We start from the raw sequence: 21,002 nt of genomic DNA on the forward strand, positions 1-21,002 counted from the left end.
GTCTCAAACTCCTGACCTTGTGATCCGCCTGCCTCAGCCTCCCAAAGTGCTGGGATTATAGGCATGAGCCACCGCGCCCGGCCCGACCAAAGAATCTTAAAACCTATGTTGAGATTTGTGGAATTTTAAAAACTCTTTCTCTTTTTGCCTTCAGAAAGACGCTTCTGGGGCCAGCTTATGGTTCCCCTATTGAGCAGACACAAGTCCTCCCAGTGAGAAGCATGGCGGAGCTACAGAAACGCTACTTGGTGTTTATTAACAGAGACAAGGTAACAGCGCTCTCTTCTCCAGTTCTGGGAGTTGACTCTGTGTGTCATGAGCAGCAGTCATTACCGAAGATCACGAGACTCAGAGAGTTCTGGGTTTACAGCCAAGCCCAACTGCTTCCACCGCAGTCAGCTGTGATACTGAAAATTGCCCTTGATGAGTTAGGAAGACTCTTGGGAGACATTTCTGAGCAGAGTTACTGCATTTTCTATATTCCCAGTGAAGATACATGGGCCACCAAAGGATTTTTCCTTCCTATTTATTTACATGGAAAAACTCTTATAAAAATATGCAAATTAGTTACACTTTGTTGTACATTTAAGGAATAATCTACATTGAAAAGTGTGAAGTCGGGCCGGGTATGGTGGCTCACGCCTGTAATCCCAGCACTTTGGGAGGCCGAGGTGGGTGGATCATGAGGTCAGGAGATGGAGACCATCCTGGCTAACATGGTGAAACCCCGTCTCTACTAAAAATACAAAAAATTAGCCAGGCGTGGTGGCGGGCGCCTGTAGTCCCAGCTCTTTGGGAGGCTGAGGCAGGAGAATGGCATGAACCTGGGAGGCGGAGCTTGCAGTGAGCTGAGATCGCACCACTGCACTCCAGCCTGGGCAACAGAGTGAGACTCCGTCAAAAAAAAAGAAAAGTGTGAAGTCATAAGTTGTGAGATGTATTCTGCAGAACCCTGGACAACTGACCATGAAGGCAGGGAGGAAAGCTTCTCTTCTGTGTACCTGTTAGAGCTGTGCAAGGGGCCCCCTACCAGGGCTGGTGAGTGTGGATGCCCAGCTACATTAAATGTGGTTCTCACACTCAGAGATGGGTCCAGACACACAGGTCCTTCTGGCACACAGATCTGGAGGTGACATATGAACGTGCCAGGCCTCTCTCGGGCCCAGCTACCTGAGTCTGAATATCCAATTATGTGTTCCTTTCTAGGTTGGACTTCAGATCTTACCAGTTGATGGCAATCCACATAAGACATCTGCTATTGTTTGCCACCCGAACGGGGTGGCTGGCATGGCCGTTTCCTATGACGGCCACTACGCTTTCACTGCGGGAGGGCACGATCGCTCAGTGGTGCAGTGGAAAATCACCTTAAGGTACACGACGGGGCGAGAAGGAAGGTATCCAGTGTAAACTCCTTTTCACTCAGCAACAGTGATAGACACTGAACCCTACTGCGTGCCAGGCACTGTGCTAGGATGTCACAGGGCCTGGCCTTCAGATTGCTCCCCGGTGGCATTGCTCACGTTACTCTGCAGACGGGACTTGCTGTCCTGTCCCATGGACCAATGGTGTTTGCAGTTCAGGCGATGTGACAGCACCTTGGGCTCACCCCCTGCTCCCTAAAATGCTTCTCCCTCTCCTCCACATATCCACACCTGCTAGAAAGATCTAGGCCGACCCTCCAAAGCATGCACTACGGAAATAGTAAGAGGATCATTTGAAGTGGGTATTTTCGGCTCCTCTTCTCAGCCTCCCTGCCCTGAATGGAGAACCTCTGCCTGAGGCGAGGCTGGAGAATTCTAGAGTTGACCATTGGAGAGTATGTGGACTTGGAGGTGAAAGGGATAATGTGAGTTTGAATATGGGCCCACCCTCTACTGGCTATGGGGCCTAGGGCAAGCTTCTTAACGTCCCTCATCTTTAGATTCCTTGCATGCGAAATGGGGGTGATAGCATGCGAAATGGGGGTGATAATAGGAACTTCTGTAGGATCCCTGATCAGGTAGTTTAAATACGGGAAAAGCACCTAGTACAGAGCGAAGTACTCAGCAAGTGAATGATTTCCTTTCTTCTCTTCTTCCTGTAAGGGCATTTGCTTATGAGCTCAGGATCTTCCCTAATGAAGAGGGGACAAGCACCCACACTGTCCTCTCATCTACCCAAATCTGGCGTGCTGCCGCAGGGCAGAGTCAACCACGTGGCAGCCAGTTCCTGTTCCTGACCACTTCTCCAAGCCCCTGCGCTGCCTGTGGCTCGGCTGGGCCTCTCTCTTGGCAGTGTGATGTTGAGGAGCAAAAACAGCTCAGAGGCACCTTCCTTCCTCAGAGAACAAACCTGATTCCTGGCTGCCAGCACAGTGTACCCCCTGCCATCTGCCAAATGCACATCTTTCTTTTTATGGCAGATATTGAAGCTTCTACTCTTAACCTGAATATGAGCAAAAATAGCCAGTTAAATCTGCTTTGGAACCACAGTGGTTTGAGATTGCACTTGCAGCTCTGACTTCCACCCCGCCTTCACCTGAGAGAGCAGATCTTGGGAACTTGGGGATTTAGGAGCTGGAGGTGAACTCTCCTATTGAAAAGGGATCATGGCCTCAGAATGGCTGCCTGGTTCCTTGCTCCCTGGCTTGTTGCCTGGAACCATGGGGGCAAGCCACACCCTGTGGGGACAAGCAGAACCTTCCCTTCTATTTGTTGTTGTTGTTGTTGAGACAGGGTCTGGCTCGGTCGCTCAGGCTGTAGTGCAGAGGTGTGATCATGGCTCACTGCAGCCTCGAACTCCTGGGCTCAAACAATTCTCCTGCCTCAGCCTCCTGAGTAGCTGGGACCACAGGCACATGCCACTGTGCCTGGCTAACTTTAAAAAAATTTTTTTTGTCAATACAGAGTCACACCAAGCCTAGGCTGGTCTTGAACTCATGGGCTCAAGCCTTGGCCACCCAAAGTGTTGGGATTACAGATGTGAGCCGCTGCACCCGGCTAGAACCTTCTTTCTAAAATGTTTGTCTTCTTCTCAGTCGTCGTGGGATCTGGAATCGTAGAAATTTAAGAAGGATTAAAAAAGGCCTCTGCTTTCCAATAGCTTTCTCCTGGCCAGAGTCCAGCCTTCTGAGAATTTCAATTTAATCTGTGGTGGGGACAAAGGATCATTATAAACTAATTATCACTTCATTGCTGCTTCTGGTGACTTAATAGGATCAGCACTTCACTAATGGAAAGAAATGTAAAAAACCTAAACAAGTAAACAAACAGAATTTCCTACTAGAGTTACTGACAATGAGTTGTAGGGGAGATAAAGATGATAAATCCTCTCACATTCGATCATTTTAGTCAGTGCACCCCTTGGCCCCAACTGCTACCATCACAGTCTATGGCGCTTCTGCCCCGGGAGAGCCCCTTCCATCCCCTCTCTCAGGGTTCATGCCACACGCCTCTTCTTCTCCCTCTCCGTGCTAGCATGCCACCCTTTCTCTTCTCCTTGTCTGGCGTCTGTTTCAAAATCCTGCATTACTTTTTTGTGCTCATCCTCCCTGCCTCCTGTCATCCTGCTGCCCTGCTCAGCCAAGAGCAGAGAGACCCCGATTCGAATCCTAGCTAGTCACCACCTGCTAGCTGGATGACGCCAGGCAAGTCCCTTCACTTCTTGGAGCCTCAGTTCCTCCAACTGTTAAATGGGACTGCTACCACCAAGTTCAGACCATTCCTCCTCCTCCTCATCCAGGGAGCGTTTACAGAGCACCTACTGTGTGCTTGCCACAGGGCTGAGCTTTAGCTCCTTTCCAGAAGTACTGTATGGATTGCTGGGTACACAGCAGGTTTTCAATAAGTGTCATTTCCGTTTTGTGCCCTAATGACCTCTTTTCTGTTGCAAGTGTTAGAAGCACAATTTAGGCAAAAGGGAATGTATGAGAAGGTCGTTGGGATCGCATGTAGCTACACCGCAGGAAGGCCATGGACAGCGGCACACTTGGTGCCCACAGCACTTGCTGTCCACTTGGCCCTGCTGTTGGCTTCATTCTCTGCAGAACTGGGTTTCCTTACTCAGCAGGAAGATGGCTGCTGACAGTTCCCAAATTTCACAAATTATAACTCTCACCACAGAGAGAGGGAGTCTCTTTCCCAGCTTGTGTTGGAGAAATCCCAGTGCAGCCCCCAGGCCCCTCTGGGGTCAGTTGACGGTGGCCAGGATGTAGGGGATGTAGGGGAGCTCTGAACACCAGAGCCAGGAGCTGCGGGCTGTTCTCAGAGGACCAGGTGCTCTTGCCAGCCTTTCCCCTCAGGGGCTTCTGCTGGGGACGGGCTCCTCTGTGTCACTTCCGGCCTTTACCTGGCCCTGCTCCAGAGCCACATGGCTAAAAGTGGCCTTGCTGCTCACGGAGCTTGTCGGGATTGGGCCTGGGCCTGGCCTGGAGGCCACAGAGAGGGAGCCCTCTCAGCTGGACACTTGCCGCCATGGCCTAATATTTGAGCTGAGAAATGGGGAAGATCCAGCCCTGCTAGAGGGGCCCTCAGGCACCCCGAGAATACCCAGGTTCCTCAGACCTTAAGCCAGCCCATGGCCTTGTGCATGCCTCGGTGAGAGGACCCAGGACAGTGCGTGGCAGACTCTTCCTAAGAAAGGTGTAGGAGGGTGCTGATACCCATTTCCGTGGCCGTAATAATCCCAACCACTTGTGCTGAGTTTTCTCAGGGCTGGGGCCTGCACTGAGTGAGTTCCATGTATCATCTGATTTCATCCTGACAGCCATCCTGGGAGCCAGGCACCAATATTATCCCCATCAAACACATCAAGAAGCTAACTCCAAGGGGTCTGATGACTGCCCAAGCAACAGAGGAGGCAGTGGGGCTGGGATTCACAGCCAGGGCTTTCTAAGTCCACCCCACACCTTAACAAACATTCATTACAGGAGGAAAAGAAAGGACTTTTGTCTCCAATCTTTGTGATATGGTTTGGCTCTGTGTTCCTACCCAAATCTCATCTTGAATTGTACTCTGATAATTCCCGTGTATTGTGGGAGGGACCTGGTGAGAAATGGTTGGATGGTGGTGGGGCGGGGGGTGGTTTCCCCCATGCTTTTCTCGTGGTAGTGAGTAAGTCTCACGAGATCTGATGGTTTGATAAGGGGAAACCTGTTTCACTTGGCTCTCATTGTCTCTTGCCACTGCCATGTGAGACGTGCCTTTCACCTTCCGCCATGATTGTGAGGCCTCCCCAGCCACATGGAACTGTAACAATAAACCTCTTTCTTTTGTAAATTGTGCAGTCTCAGTTACGTCTTTATCAGCAGCATGAAAATGGACTAATATAGTACATTGGTACCAGCAGAATGGGGCACTGCTGAAAAGATATCTGAAAATGTCAAAGAGACTTTGGAACTGGGTAACAGGCAAAGGTTGGAACAGTTTGGAGGGCTCAGAAGAAGACAGGAAGATGTGGGAAAGTTTGGAACTTCCTAGAGACTTGTTGAATGGCTCTAGCCAAAAGCCTGATAGTGATATGGACAATAAGGTCCAGGCTGAGGTGGTCTCAGACGGAGATGAGGAACTTGTTGGGAACTGGAGCAAAAGTGATTCTGTTATGTTTTACCAAAGAGACTGGTGGCATTTTGCCCCTGCCCTAGAGATTTGTGGAACTTTGAACTTGAGAGAGATGATTTAAGATATCTGGTAGAAGAATTTTTTTTTTTTTTTTTTTTGAGATGGAGTCTCACTCTGTCACCCAGGCTGGAGTGCAGTGACGCAATCTTGGCTCACTGCAACCTCCAACCTCCTGGGTTCAAGTGATTCTCTTGCCTCAGCCTCCTGAATAGCTGGGACCACAGGTGTATGCCACCATGCCTGGCTAATTTTTTGTATTTTTAGTAGAGAAAGGGTTTCACCGTGTTAGCCAGGATGGTCTCGATCTCCTGACCTCGTGATCCACCTGCCTCAGCCTCCCAAAGTGCTGGGATTACAGGCATGAGCCACCGCACCCGGCCTCTGGTGGAAGAAATTTCTAAGCAGCAAAGTATTCGAGAGGTGACTTGGGTGCTGTTAAAGGCATTCAGTTTTATAAAGAAAGCAGAGCACAAAAGTTCGGAAAATTTGCAGCCTGACTATGTGATAGAAAAGAAAAACCCATTTTCTGAGGAGAAATTCAACCTGGCTGCAGAAATTTGCCTATGTAACCAATAGCTGAATATTAATCTCCAAGACAATGGGGAAAATATCTCCAGGGCATGTCAGACATCTTCTTGGCAGCCCCTCCCATCACAGTCCTGGAGGCCTAGGAGAAAATAGTTTCTTGGGACAAGCCCAGGATCCCCATGCTGTGTGCTGCCTAGAGACTTGGTGCCCTGCATCCCAGCCACTCCAGTCATGGCTGAAAGGGGCCAGCATAGAGCTCGGGCTGTGGCTTCAGAAGGTGGAAGCCCCAAGCCTTGGCAGCTTTCATGATGTGTTGAGCCTGCAAGTCCACAGAAGTCAAGAATTGGGGTTTGGGAACCTCTGCCTAGATTTCAGAAGATGTATGGAAACACCTTGATGCCCAGGCAGAAGTTTGTTGCAGCGGCGGGGCCCTCATGGAGAACCTCTGCTAGAGAAGTGTGGAAGGGAAATGTGGGGTCAGAGCCCCCACACAGAGTCTCTACTGGGGCACTGCCTAGTGGAGCTGTGAGAAGAGGGCCACCATCCTCCAGACCTCAGGATGGTAGATCCACTGACAGCTTGCACTGTTTGCCTGGAAAAGCCATAGACACTAATGCCAGCCCATGAAAGCAGCCAGGAGGGAGGCTGTACCCTGTAAAGCCACAGGGATGGAGCTGCCCAAGACCATGGGAACCCACCTCTTGCATCAGCGTGACCTGGATATAAGACATGGAGTCAAAGGAGACCATTTTGGAGCTTTAAGATTTGACTGCCCTCCTGGATTTCAGACTTGCATGGGGCCTGTAGCCCCTTTGTTTCAGCCAATTCCTCCCATTTGGAATGGCCGTATTTACCCAATTCTGGTACCTCCATTCTATCTAGGAAGTAATTAACTTGCTTTTGATTTTACAGGCAGAAGGGACTTGCCTGTCTCAGATAAGACCTTGGATGTGGACTTTTGAGTTAATGTGAAATGAGTTAAGATTTTGGGGGACTATTGGGAAGGTGTGATTGGTTTTGAAATGTAAGGACATGAGATTTGGGAGGGGTTGGAGGTGGAATGATATGGTTTGGCTGTGTCTCCACCCAAATCTCATCTTGAATTGTACTCCCATAATTCCCATGTGTTGTGGGAGGGACCTGGTGGGAGATGGTTGGATTGTGGGGGCAGTTTCCCCCATGCTGTTCTCATGGTAGTGAATAAGTCTCATGAGATCTGATGGTTTGATAAGGGGAAACCTGATTCACTTGGGCTCTCATTCTCTCTCTTGCCACTGCCATGTGAGACATGCCTTTCGCCTTCCACCATAATTGTGAGTCCTCCCCAGCCATGTGAAAGTCCAATAAACCTCTTTCTTTTGTAAATTGCCCAGTCTCAGGTATGTTTTTATCAGCAGCATGAAAACAGACTAGTATACCGTGTGTGCATTTATTTATTAATTCTTACAACAATGCTGTGAGGCAGAATCTTCTCATTTTATAGTGGAGGACACTGATGCCAGGGAGGTTAAGTCACCTCCCCAGAATCACACAGCTTGCCAGGGGTAGAGCCGGGACTTGCACTCATGTCCGTGTGACTCCACACTCTGGACGCTTCCCCACTTCCCCACTGTGGTCTACATGAGGTGTGCTTGATGTCGCAGCAAAGAGGCTAATCACCCGATTAGCAGTAATCCAGTTAGTGGATTATTAGAATGATTTCTAATGATTAGCCTTTTGTAGGAGGCAAAGTTGGTCTCATTCAAAAGTAGGTTTTCTTACCATTGAAAGGGCCTATTTTTGGAAAGTCTGACCTTGAGTTAGGGAGCAGAGGGTTATTTTTATCCGACTGGCATGGGTCCCTGTGGTCTCCTGAGTTTTTATGGAAGCAATTAGTGTTGGCAGTCCACTTGTACAATATCTCATTCTTTTGACTCTGATCATTCGTGGATCTAAAGTTACGGCTAAGGCTGCTCTGTCTGGGAGGATTGTGGTTTCAGAACACGCGATGCCTCTCCCACCCCCAGGAGAGACATGTTCCCCAAAGATTGCAGACAAATTGTCAAGCACCTGCCCTGTCATCATCAAGAGAATATCACCATAATTAAGGCAGGTGCCCTCTACCTCTGAGTTCCACGCATGAAATGGAATTTTCTGGTTTGGGCTTCATTTTAAAGGACATTTTCTTAACAAGTGTGTAGAGACCCTAACTGTATCTGCGCTGTGATACCCTTCAGAGGGCCGCAGTGCTGTGCGGACCACCTTCTGAGCCATGCTCACGCTTGAGCGCTTTCTAATAGGGACATTTCTGTTGTTGTTCCAGTGTCCTGGAGGCAGCGGTTTCTCTTGGGGGTGAAGACTTGACCCCATTCTATGGTCTGCTGTCTGGTGGCCGGGAAGGAAAATTCTACAGGGTAATTGTCTCTAGAGTAAACACCTCCTGGTAACATCTAGTTAAGTTTGTAAAGCAAATGTGCCTGGGGTTAACCTTCTTGCTTTATTCCAAAGCTTTGTTCCCCAATTGAGCTTAAAATGTACTTTCTAGAAAATGTCTTTGAAGTATTCACGGATGCTTCAGACTTAAACCTAAACGTGTTGTGTTTCCGTTGTATTCCTACATAGGAGCTAGAAGACTACTTCTACTATTCTCAGCTTCGTAGTCAAGGCATCGACACAATGGAGACCAGAAAGGTGTCAGAACACATTTGCCTGTCAGAGCTTCCTTTTGTCATGAGAGCAATTGGCTTTTACCCGTCTGAAGAGAAGGTAGGGAGAACGAAAACAAGAGCAGCAACGGGATGTGCTATTTATAAAAAACGACCTCTGGGAACAATCATTATAGGTCAAAGCAAAAATTGCACATTTTTCTTGCATAAATGGATCAGAAAGACGGTTCTGGGCATTTCAGATGCACTCCTGAGTAACTGCCTTATGGTAGAGATATGCTGTTTCTAAAAGGCGCACTCCTCATGGAAGTTTGATGTTGGTTGGAGCATGGGTCTTGCAACCATGGTGTTGAACTGGACGGACTGGGGCTGCCGTCTCAGCCCTGACCCTTGCTGGGTGAGGACCAGCCTCATAGGATTTTTTTCTTTTTTTTTTTTTTTGAGGTGGAGTCTTCCTCTGTCGCCCAGGTTGGACTGCAGTGGCACAATTTTGGCCCACTGCAACCTCCACCTCCTAGGTTCAAGTGATTCTCCTGGCTCAGCCTTCCAAGTAGCTAGGATTACAGGCACCCACCACCACGCCCGGCTAATTTTTGTATTTTTAGTAGAGACGAGGCTTCGCCATGTTGTTCAGACTGTTCTCAAACTCCTGACCTCAAGTGATCTGCCAGCCTCGGCCTCCCCAAGTGCTGTGATTACAGGCATGAGCGACCACTCCCGGCCAGCCTCATAGGATTTGAGGAGGGGATTGATGCATAAGCAGCCCTGGGCACGGTGCTGGGTGCACAGGAAGAGCTCAGTGAAGGGAGGGAGTTATTATCATCATTGTTATTCTCGCTGTCTAGTTGCTCTTAACCTAGCAGGTGTTAGTTAATGGGGCCCCTTAGGAAGGTGGGTGCTCGTCTGGACTGTGGAGCACGGGGGGTGCAGCCATCCCTCATGACCGTGCCGCAAAAGCACCCCCAGATGCAAGAAGCCCCAAGCAGGGTCGAGAAGCATCTCAGGGAAATGCTCCTCATGTAAACTGTTGTTTAAAGTGCAATTAAGCCGGGTGTGGCAGCTCACGCCTGTAATCCAAACACTTTGGGATGCCAAGTCGGGGAGGATCACTTGAGCCTAGGAGTTTGAGAGCAGCCAGGGTAACATAGGGAGATCCTGTCTATCCCCATCCCCCCAAAAAAATTTCCTGGTGTGGTGGCCCGTGCTTGTGGTCCCAGCTACTCAGGAGGCCATGGCAGGAGGATCACTTGAGCCCCAGAAGTGGAGGCTTCAGTGCCCGTGATTGTGCCACTGCACTCCAGCCTGGGAGACAGAGCGAGACCCTATCTCAAAAAAATTAATACATAAATAAAGTACAATTTATTGTATTTCTTCTGACTTTTATTAATATTTTCCTTTTTTTATACATATTTATATAATCATATATATAATCATGCATCACTTAATGTTGGGGATATGTTCTGAGAACTGTGTCATTAAGCGACATCGTTATTGTGTGAACATCATAGAGTGTCCTTACACAAACACAGATGGCAGAGCCTGCTACACGCCTGGGCCGTATGGTAGAGCCTGTTGCTCCTAGGCTACAAACCTGAACAGCACGTGACTGTACTGAATATTGTAGGCAGTTGTAACACAGTGGTATTTGTGTATCTAAGCATATCTAAATGAAGAAAAGGTACAGTAAAAATATAGTATTATGACCTTATGGAACCACCATCATATATGCAATCTGTCATTGAAATATTATTAAGTGCAGTGTGACTGTATAGATGTATATAGTTTTAAAAAACCAATTGGCCTTGGCGCAGTGGCTCACGCCTGTAATCCCAGCACTTTGGGAGGCTGAGGTGGGTGGATCACCTGAGGTCAAGAGTTTGAGACCAGCCTGGCTAACATGGTGAAGCCCTGTCTCTACTAAAAAATACAAAAATTAGCTGGGCATGGTGGCGCACGCCTGTAGTCCCAGCTACTTGGGAGGCTGAGGCAAGAGAATCACTTGAACCCAGGAGGCGGAGGTTGCAATGAGCCGAGATCACACCACGCCCAGCCTGGGCGACAGAGCGAAACTCTTTCTCAAAAAATAAAAAACTGGCCGGGTGCAGTGGCTCAGGCCTGTAATCCCAGCACTTTGGGAGGCTAAGGCGGGCGGATCATGAGGTCAGGAGATCAAGACCATCCTGGCTAACACGGTGAAACCCTGTCTCTACTAAAAATACAAAAAAAATTAGCCGGGCGTGGTGGTGGGTGCCTGTAGTCCCAGCTACTTGGGAGGCTGAGGCAGGAGAATGGCGTGAACCCGGGAGGCGGAGCTTGCAGTGAGCTGAGATTGCGCCACTACACTCCAGCCTGGGCGACAGAGCGAGACTCCATCTCAGAAAAAAAAAAATAAAGAAAAATTTAAATAAATAAATAAATAAATAAATAAAAATAAAAAACAAACAAAAAAACTAATTGATACCACATTGAATATGTGTTTGTATCCTATATTTTCCCTTAATATTGTATCATAAGTATTTTCCATTATATTAAAAATTCTCTGAAAACATGCTTTTTAAAGGATATATTTTAATTTTTTAACTTTTTCTAATTTAGAAAATAGAATTATAAAGAAGAAAATAGAAATTACTCAGAGATCATCACTGTTATTATTTTGGTAGATATCCTATCATTTTATATATGGACATAGATATATCTATATTTTTAAACAAGGAATTGAGATTATATGGTATATATGTATATACCTATATATGTCAACATTATACAGAGGATGTGTGTGCATATATATATGTATCAACATTCTCAGTAACTTGTTTTGTTAGCAAGGTGGTAAAAATTCCTTGGCAACATGCTTTTAAAGGCTGCAAACTTAATTGGACCATTCCCTAGTTGATAGGCATGTAAGTTTTCTGAAGTAGTTGGTGTCAGAGACACAGCTGTATTGAGCATCTCTGTGCATGGTTTTTGCACACTTCTCTAATTATTTTCCTGGGTCATAGTGCAAAAAGTAGAATTACTGGGTCAGAGAATATGAAATTGCAGACCCTATTGCTAACCTTCTTTCCATAAATACAGCATTTTACATGCTCATCTTCAGGAATCCACAAGTCCTGAAACCTAGCTAAGACTTGATGTTCATGCTGGCTGAGAACACTTGAGCAATATAAGCTGTGGTCCCAGTCCCTTCTCTCAGCTTCAGTGGCCTACCCAGAATCACCTGTTTTGTGTGCTCCAGGTATACAAAACTCATTTCTGGAGAAATTAGTTATCAGAGCCCCTTAATCCCTGCTGAGTCTTGAACGAGGACCTTAAAATCACCAGGTACTGTTGTAAGCTCCTCTAAAGGTCTTTGGCTGATGTGCATTTTGTCATAGCACATTACTAGAAACATAAACAACTCTGAGAAAGTTCGTACAGCCTACGTAAGTGTTCCTGAGAGTGATATTTTCCAAAGAGTGTCCCTTAGAACATGGCTTCCCAAACTGGGAAGCTGCATCGGAGCATTTACTGACTATTCAGCTCCTGGGCCCTGCCCAGGTCCAGCCAATTGGAATCTCCAAGCACAGGCTTGGGATTCTCTATATCTCCTGGGGGTGCTCACTGCGGAGCCGCCCACATTTGAAGAAAGGGAGGGGCTCAACACACTGAGTGGGATCATTAGTCAGCTTTCTTCTTCTTCTTTTTTTTTTTTTTTTTTTGAGACAGCATCTTGCTCTGTCACCCACGCTGGAGTGCAGTGGTGTGATCTCAGTTTACTGCAACCTCTGCCTCCCAGGTTCAAGCAATTCTCCTGCCTCAGCCTCCTGAGTAGCTAGGATTACAGGCATGCACCACCATGCCTGGCTAATTTTTGTATTTTTTAGTAGAGACAGGATTTCACCATCTTGGCCAGGCTGGTCTCGAACTCCTGACCTCAAGTGATCCACCTGCCTCAGCCTCTCAAAGTGCTGGGATTACAGGCGTGAGCCACCGTGCCCGGCCTCAGCCTTGTTCTTTGGTTACAAGTTACAGAAACCTAAGTCGACCCATTTTCTGGTTCACAGAATTCCAGGTCCAGAGGGAGTGGGGATGTGCAGCGTAACCTAAGCCAGGCCCTCATCCATGTCGCTGGGAAGGGTCTCTCTCTTTAGGCCTCGATTTCTGCTGTGCTGTCTCCCTCCGCGTCCGGCTCCCAGCCCACATCCAGTGGGGTTCAACGCCACAGGCAGGAGCCTGTCTCCTTCCCAGAGCTGCAGACATTGTTGTCACTGTCGTCACTGCCATCGGTCATGTGCCACTCAGGTTGGCCAGGCATGGGCACTCTCCTTCCTGGAGTGTGGGGTGGGCTCAGTACCCTTTAACCATGAGGACTATGACCAGGTGACAGCTAAGACGTGGGCAGGTGTCTCAGCCTCTTCATGCTTCAGCTTCCTCATCTACAAAATGAGTGCAGCAGTTGCACCCAGGACCACTCTGAGCAGGTGGTGTGGCTTCCACGGAATTCTGAGCAGGGCAAAAAATGGGCCCCTCTTCATTCTCACTTCCTTCTTTTTTTTTGGAGACAGGGTCTCACTGTGTCACCTGGTCCTCCAGCCTCAGCCCTCCAAGTAGCTGGGACTACAGGAGCGTGCCACCATGCTCTGCTAATTTTTCAATTTTGGTAGAGATGGGGTTTCCCCATGTTGGCCAGACGGGTCTCGAACTCCTGAGCTCAAGCCATCCACCCTCCTTAGCCTCCCACAGTGCTGGGATTCTAGGCGTGAGCCACCGCTCCCTGACCTCATTTCCTTCTCATTTTACATTAGAAATGTTGCCTCAGATGTCTCACTGTTCCCACGGCCACTGCACTTCATCTGCATGGTTCTATCTGTGGTTCTGCTTCTTCTGTTTGTAGTCCAACATTTAACCAAATACCCACCTCCTCTGGGTGATTGGTTGGCCTAACACTTGGTACTTCAAGATGGAGAAAGGGAAGAAGCACATCTTGGTGCAAACTAGCTGGCCTGGCTGCAGTTCCCAGCCTCCTTGGCGAGCCATCCCAGCGGTGGTCTGAATGCCAGAGTCCCCTCTGTAGATGAGGCTGGAGCAGGCTGCGTTCTCACAGGGGTGTCGTGAGGACTAGAGAGCGAGGGTCTGTGTGGTGCCCAACGCACAGAGGTGCTTACTCAGTGGGGGGCTCTTCCCTCAGTATTTCCTGTTGAGTCAGCATGTTCCTCTTAAGAGGTGATGGGATCGCCCCTCATTTTCTTATTTTTAATTTTATTTTGCAAAATTCCAAGCAAACACAGAAACAGACAAAAGAATAAAATGAACTCTTGGCCAATCACGGTGGCTCACACCTGTAGCCCTAGCACTTTGGGAGACTGAGGCAGGAGGATCGCTTTAGTAAGCCCGGGAGTTCAAGAACAACCTAGGCAATATAGGGAGACCCTGTCTCTACAAAAAATAAAAAAAAAATTAGCTGTAGTGGCATGTGCTTATGGTCCCAGCTTCTCGGGAGGCTGAGGTGGGAGGATTGCTTGGGCCTGTGAGGTCAAGGATGCAGTGAGCCGTGATCACGCCACTGCACACACACGCCGCACACTCCTGCGTATCCATCAGTCAACTTCAGCTTCAGCAATTCTCAGCTCCTGTTTGGTCCAGACCCACTGAGCTGCTCCCGCCCCATGGGTTATTCTGAAGCAAGTTCCAGGCACCCTCGCCTCACAAGGAGGCCTTTCAAACCCAGGTGCCCCTTCCTCAGCCAGGGAGAGGGTCTCCTTCACAAGGCCTGCAGGCGCCTGAGGTTCACCCTTCTATGAAAGTCACCAACATGCCATCGTGGGCCATGCCTCTCGCAGTTCCTGTGGGTGAGGAGTATTCCGGCAGCTCTCTGATACCTGCAGGTCAGTGCTAACCATGGAGCCACATCAGGGAGGCTCCCGGCTCAGGCAGCTCTGGGTTTGAATCCTGACTGTGATCATGTACCAGTTACGACTTGGTCAAGTTTCGGAACCTCTCCATGCCTCACTTTCCTCATCTACAAAATAAACATAATAGTAGTACCTACCTCCAGAATTATTGTGAAGATTAACTGAGTATCCGTTTCGTACAGTACAAGGCACACGTTAAATGTTTAAAAATGTCATCCGATATTTTTGTCTTTGTCATGATATCCCCGTCTCTGGATTCGTGATTCCAGAAGCCCTTTATGGGAATGTTTCTCTGACCTTGTGCTTCTTCGTGTATAACCCTTTCCAAAATCTAAAAGTTTATATTTTCTTAATTTTCTGGTAAAGATACTTTACATAAATGTCCAAATGTCATCAAATTGATGGCAGTCTTCTCACTTGTTCAGGATTTTGTTTTTAAGAGGCAGGGTCTCACTCTGTCGCCCAGGCTGGAGTGCAGTGGTGTGATCACAGCTCACTGCAGCCTCGACTTCCTGGGCTCAAGTGATCCCTCTGCCCCAGCCTCTCTAGTAGCTGATATTATAGGCGCACAACGCCACATCATTCAGGATTCTTGATTTTTTTTTTTTTTTTTTTGAGACGGAGTTTCACTCTTGTTGCCCAGGCTGGAGTGCAATGGCGCCATCTCAGCTCACCACACCTCCACCTCTCGGGTTCAAGCGATTCTCCTGCCTCAGCCTCCTGAGTAGCTAGGATGATAGGCATGCGCCATCTCGCCTGGCTAATTTTGTATTTTTAGTAGAGATGGGGTTTCTCCTTGTTGGTCAGGCTGGTCTCAAACTCCTGACTTCATGTGATCCACCCACCTCGGCCTCCCAAAGTGCTGGGATTACAGGTGTGAGCCACTGCGCCCAGCCAGGATTCTTGATTTTAATCCCTGGGCTGTCCTGCTTTGTTGGTGAGGTGTTTAGCCCTGGCGACCGGTGCTCACCTTTTGCACAAAGTATTTGAGAAAGGGGGTGGGCACAGAGCAACCCGCTTGTCTCTGCTTCCTATAGAAATAAGGAAGTCCTGCATATGCCTGGAATCCCAGCTGCTTGAGAGGCTGAGGCAGGAGGATCACTTGAGGCCAAGAGTTCCAGACCAGCCTAGGCAACATAGCGAGACCCCGATCTCTAAAAAATTTTAAAAATTTGTCTAGGCACAGTGGCTCACAATCCCAGCATTTTGGGAGGCCAAGGCAGAAGGATTGCTTGAGCCTAGGAGTTCAAGACCAGTCTCGGCAACATAAGGAGACCCGTCTCTGCTAATAAACAATTAGCTGGGTGTGGTGGCGTGCACCTGTAGTCCCAGCTACTTGGAGGGCTGAGGTGGGAAGGATCGAAGGATCGCTTGCGCACAGGAGGTCAAGGCTGTAGTGAGCTGTGATTGTGCCATTGCACTCCAGACTGGACAGCAGAGTGAGGCCCTGTCTCAAAAAAAAAGATTACCTGGGGATAGTGGTGTGCAACTGGAGTCCCAGCTACCCTGGAGGCTGAGGCAAGAGGATTGCTTGATCCCAGGTGCTGTAGGCTGCAGCATGCTATGATCATGCCTGTGAATAGCTACTGTCCTCCAGCCTGGGCACCATAGCTCTCCAGAAAAAAAAAAAAAAAAAAAAAAAAAGGAAGTGTCTAATTAAAGATGTACTCATTTATTCTATCATTGGCAAAAAATAATAAAGCTTAAACAACTTATCAAAATCTTGCTGATGAAGAAAAGGTATCCGGAAAAAAATGTTAGTTGGTAACAAATGTTACAAGTAACAGACATTGACAATTACTTAAAAACATAAAGACAGAAATAAAAACGGAGGTTGTAAGGTTTGCACTGGATGTTGTATATGTTCTCCTGCCTGACCCCACCACTTCCCAAAAGGAGAGTTTCGGTGCTGCACTCAGTGAGGGCCCCACTCACCCTTGGATTCCAGGGTTTTTTATCTACTTTAAAAAAAAAAAAGTTTCCTCTTTGGAGATGTTTTCTGAAGGCTCCAGATGTGCCCCACATCAGTGTGCAGACTTGATTAGCTGATGAGTTAGTTTATATCTGAAGCTACATCGGGAGAAGTTTCTGATCTTTTGTTTTCAAGTCAGATTTATAGTGATTAAAAAAAATCTTTTCAGGGCTTTGAAACTAACCCAGGATTTACCGTGGTTAATGAAATATTTCCTATTGAGATGTAGCCGCTCCCCCTCCTTCAGGAAGTTGTGTGGAGTATATGCCTCACTACTGGAGTGTGTTCACACTTGGTTACAGAAAAGACGCAGATGCAGGGTTTAAATCAGCAGCCCAAAGACTATACATTATTGATATTCTTCTTATGTCATTACAACTGTCTTGGGGATTTGAAGCTAGTCAGTGTGGTACACTGAAGCCAAATTACACAAGAATATAACCCTCCCCAAAGAATTCCTAGCCATTCCCTTCTTTCACAGAAAGCTGTGCTCAGGAGCAAAACACAGCCAAAGTGGTCATGGTGGGCTGCTTCTAGAAATCATTATTTATTTATTTATTTATTTATTTATTTATTTATTTTTTGAGACCAAGTCTGTCGCCCAGGCTGGAGTGCAGTGGCTCAATCTCAGCTCACTGCACTCACTGCAACCTCCGCCTCCCAGGTTCAAGCGATTCTCCTGCCTCAGCCTCCCGGGTATCTGAGACTACAGGCACCCGCCACCACACCCAGCTAATTTTTTGTATTTTCAGTAGAAACGGGGTTTCACCGTGTTAGCCAGGCTGGTCTCAATCTCCTGACCTCCTGATCTGCCTGCCTTGGCCTCCCAAAGTGCTGGGATTACAAGGTGTGAGCCACCGTGCTCAGCCTAGAAATCATTTTTAAATGAAAGATCTGCAGCGTGTATAATGTTATCAAAGGAACCATAGCTTAGGTGTCATCGTTTCTACAGATGATTTCACATACAAGGCAGTTCCATCCTCTATCTTTATAAATGTGTCTTTTCCTCCAGGATTTTGGACTGTCACATTGGGATGGGGTCCAGCATATCATTCGTTTCCTGCTTACTTGCAACTTCACTTCTCTTTAGCTTGCAGAGTGTTGTATAATCTTGACAGGTTTGGGCAGGGAATTAACATTGGTGCAACCACCTAGTTCTGTGAACTTAAGTCTAATCCTGTGGAGACATATGTGCCCAGCAAGTGCCCACCTGGTGGACGCTTGGCAAATGTTGATGGAATGAGTGAATGAATCAATGATGCTCATTGGTCGTATTCGACAGATAGTGAGGAAGACAGAGTCCCTGACATTATCATTTGATCTCAGCATAATTCTTAGTAACCCTAATGTGTTTGATATATTCAGGAGCTTGGGCATAGCTTAGGAGCATTTAGAAAGGAATTAAACAGTCACTTAACTTTTTATTTTATTTGCTATTTATTTTTTGCTTAAGTTTTAAAATGTATGTATCTTTTGACTCAACAAATGTACTTTTAAGAGTGTATCCTGGCCGGGCGCAGAGGCTCACGCCTGTAATCCCAGCACTTTGGGAGGCCGAGGTGGGAGGATCACCTGAGGTCAGGAGTTCGAGACCAGCCTGGCCAACATGGCCAAACCCCGTCTCTACTAAAAATACAAAAATTAGCTGGGCATGGCGGTGCGTGCCTGTAATCCCAGCAACTCCGGAGGCTGAGGCAGGAGAATTGCTTGAACCCAGGAGGCAGAGGTTGCAGTGAGCTGAAATGGTGCCACCATACTCTCCAGCCTGGGTGACAGAGCAAGACTCTATCTCAAAAAATAAAAAAGGGAGTGTGTCCTACAGAAAAACTCACCCAAGTTTATAATGATGTACATATATAATGATGTATATATTATATATTTAAATATATAATATATAAAAATATTGAGATGGGGTCTCACTACATTGCTCAGGCTGGTCTCAAACTCCTGGGCTTATGCAAGGCTCTTGCTTTAGCTTTCCTAGTTGCTGGGACTACAGGCCCTCCAAACCCATATCTGACCTGAAGGGACAATTGTTGCCACATAGTCTATTGTGTTGAAAATCAAAACAACACTGATATCCATTGATAGGAGATGAGATTAATAATAAGGCACACCTACAAGTGAGACTGGCCTGGTGCTGCGTCTCTTCACCTGTATTCCCAGCACTTTAGGAGGCCAAAGTGGAAGGATCGCTTGTCCTTGGGAGTTCAAGACCAGCCTGAGCAACATAGTGAGACCCTGTCTCTACAAATTATTTTTTTTTGAGACAGAGTCTTGCTGTTTTGCCCAGGCTGGTGGGCAATGGCATGATCTCGGCTCACTGCGACTTCCACCTCCTGGATTCAAGCAATTCTCCTGTCTCAGCCTCCCGAGTAGCTAGGATTACAGGCAGTGCCACCATGCCCAGCTAATTTTTTGTATTTTTAGTAGAGATGGGGTTTCGCCATGTTGGCCAGGCTGATCTCGAACTCCTGACCTCAGGTGATCCTCCCACCTTGGCCTCCCAAAAGTGGGATTACAGGCATGGGATTAAAGGCTGGGATTACAGGCATGAGCCACCATGGCTGGCCATGAATTTTTTTTTTTTAATTGCTGGATGTAGTGGCGCTCGCCTGAAGTCCCAGCTATTCAGGAGGCTGAGGTGGGAGGATCACTTGAGCCCAGAGGTCAAGGCTGCAGTGAGCCATGATTGCACCATTGCTTTCCAGTCTGGGCAACACAGTGAGACTCTGTCTCAAGAAAAAGAAAAAAAAAAGCCCATCTAGGGGTTCTATAAATAAAAGACCATTTCATTCAGTGGCATCTGCCCTCCTTAGGAGACAGTTGTGGCTATAAATTTGGGGAGACCTCAGACATACATTTCTGTACTATTTAAGTTCTCCTAACTATAAACATGTAGCTTGTGTTGCTTTTGTATTCAGAACAAAAATGAGAAAGATAAACAAGCAAATCCCCCCAAAGCCCTGTGCACTAATCTTCGTGGCTAAAGCAGGGTCCCAGCTGGGATGGAGGCCTGTAGCCAAGTGGTTCAGCCTCACCCATAACAAGGGGGGAAATTTGAGCCAAGAGGCACGGGGATAATTTCTGCTCTGATAAAGACCCTGAGGGAATTTGGAAATTTGCACTTTGAAGAGAAGCCCTCATTATGTTGGGTCTTGCCCTGAAACGTAAATATCAGCAGGTATTTCCATCCTGAAGGTAAGAGAAGTGGCCCAGTGTTCTAGGGGAGGCCTTCCTGGCCAACGGAGTCCGTGGCCAGGCCCCTGCCCAGCAACAGGTGGGCTTCCTGCAGAAAGATCAGAGCAAGACAAAACTATTTCTGCTTTTCACATGTAAAGCATTTAAAGAAATAAATCCTGGATTACTATGCAGACATTAAAAAGAATGCAGGCGATAGAGTCCGGGCCTGGTGGTTCATACCTGTAATCCCAGCACTTTGGGAGGCCGAGGTGGGCGGATCACCTGAGGTCAGGAGTTCGAGACCAGCCTGGCCAACATGGTGAAGCCCTGTCTCTACTAAAAATACAAAAATTAGCCAGGCGTGGTGGCGCACGCCTGTAATCCCAGCTACTCGGGAGGCTGAGGCAGGAGAATTGCTTGAACCCAGGAGGCGGAGGTTGCAGTGAGCCAAGATGGCGCCATTGCACTCCAGCCTGGGCAAGAAGAGCGAGACTCCGTCTCAAAACAAAAAAAAAGAATGCAGGTGGTAGTAATGCATAATACCATTCTGGGAAAGTGAGGCCTAGAGAGAGAAGGAAGATTGCATAGTCACTTAGCTACCGAGGGCACAGCCAGGGTTTGAACCAAGCTGGCTGACCCCCAACTCCAGGTTCTGTTCCTACATATGTATGAGTTGGTACAAAGAAGGAAGAAAACCCTAACAATTCAGGCATCCAACACTGGTTATTGCTGCGGGACGGGGAATTTCAGGGCATTTTATTATTTTTTTTCTTTGTATCTCCATTGTTAGAATTTTTCATAACAAGCATGTTTCAATCTTGACTGGTTTTATGATATAAAAGGGTAGATCACAATGATGGTGGAAGATATATTTTAAAAATATTAATGTTCTTTGAATTGAAATGTTGTTACTTGCCATTGCCATGGCTTCTCCATATTATTTATTTTCTTTTCTTAAAAAAAACTTTATTGAGATATACCACATACCACGTAATTCACCTGTTTAGAGGATGCAGTTCATTGGTTTTTAGAATGTCCACCGAGTGGTGCAGACATCACCACCATGTAATCCTAGAACATGTTTATCATTCCAAAAAGAAACCCCAGACCCATGAGCACTCACTTCCCATTTCTCCTTCAACCACCAATGTGCTTTCTGTCTGTATGGATTGGCCTATCTTGGCAT

At 47.4% G+C, this 21,002-nt stretch overlaps 1 protein-coding gene across 5 annotated transcripts in view; it reads left to right on the plus strand.

Moving 5' to 3' along the window:
- The window catches only part of CFAP251 (cilia and flagella associated protein 251), an 84,331-nt gene that overhangs the window by 49,933 nt on the left and 13,396 nt on the right, over window positions 1-21,002 (plus strand). For all 5 annotated transcript variants that reach the window (XR_008511722.1, XM_024256066.2, XM_054526286.1 and 2 more), the window contains 4 exon segments: window positions 155-269; window positions 1,207-1,370; window positions 8,428-8,518; window positions 8,727-8,870. Coding sequence is in view for 4 of the 5 variants with exons in the window: in XM_024256066.2 (XP_024111834.1) it covers window positions 155-269; window positions 1,207-1,370; window positions 8,428-8,518; window positions 8,727-8,870 (514 nt within the window). In the remaining variant the exon portion in view is untranslated.

The sequence above is a fragment of the Pongo abelii genome, chromosome 10, assembly GCF_028885655.2.
Source record: "Pongo abelii isolate AG06213 chromosome 10, NHGRI_mPonAbe1-v2.0_pri, whole genome shotgun sequence".
Lineage (NCBI taxonomy): Eukaryota > Metazoa > Chordata > Mammalia > Primates > Hominidae > Pongo > Pongo abelii.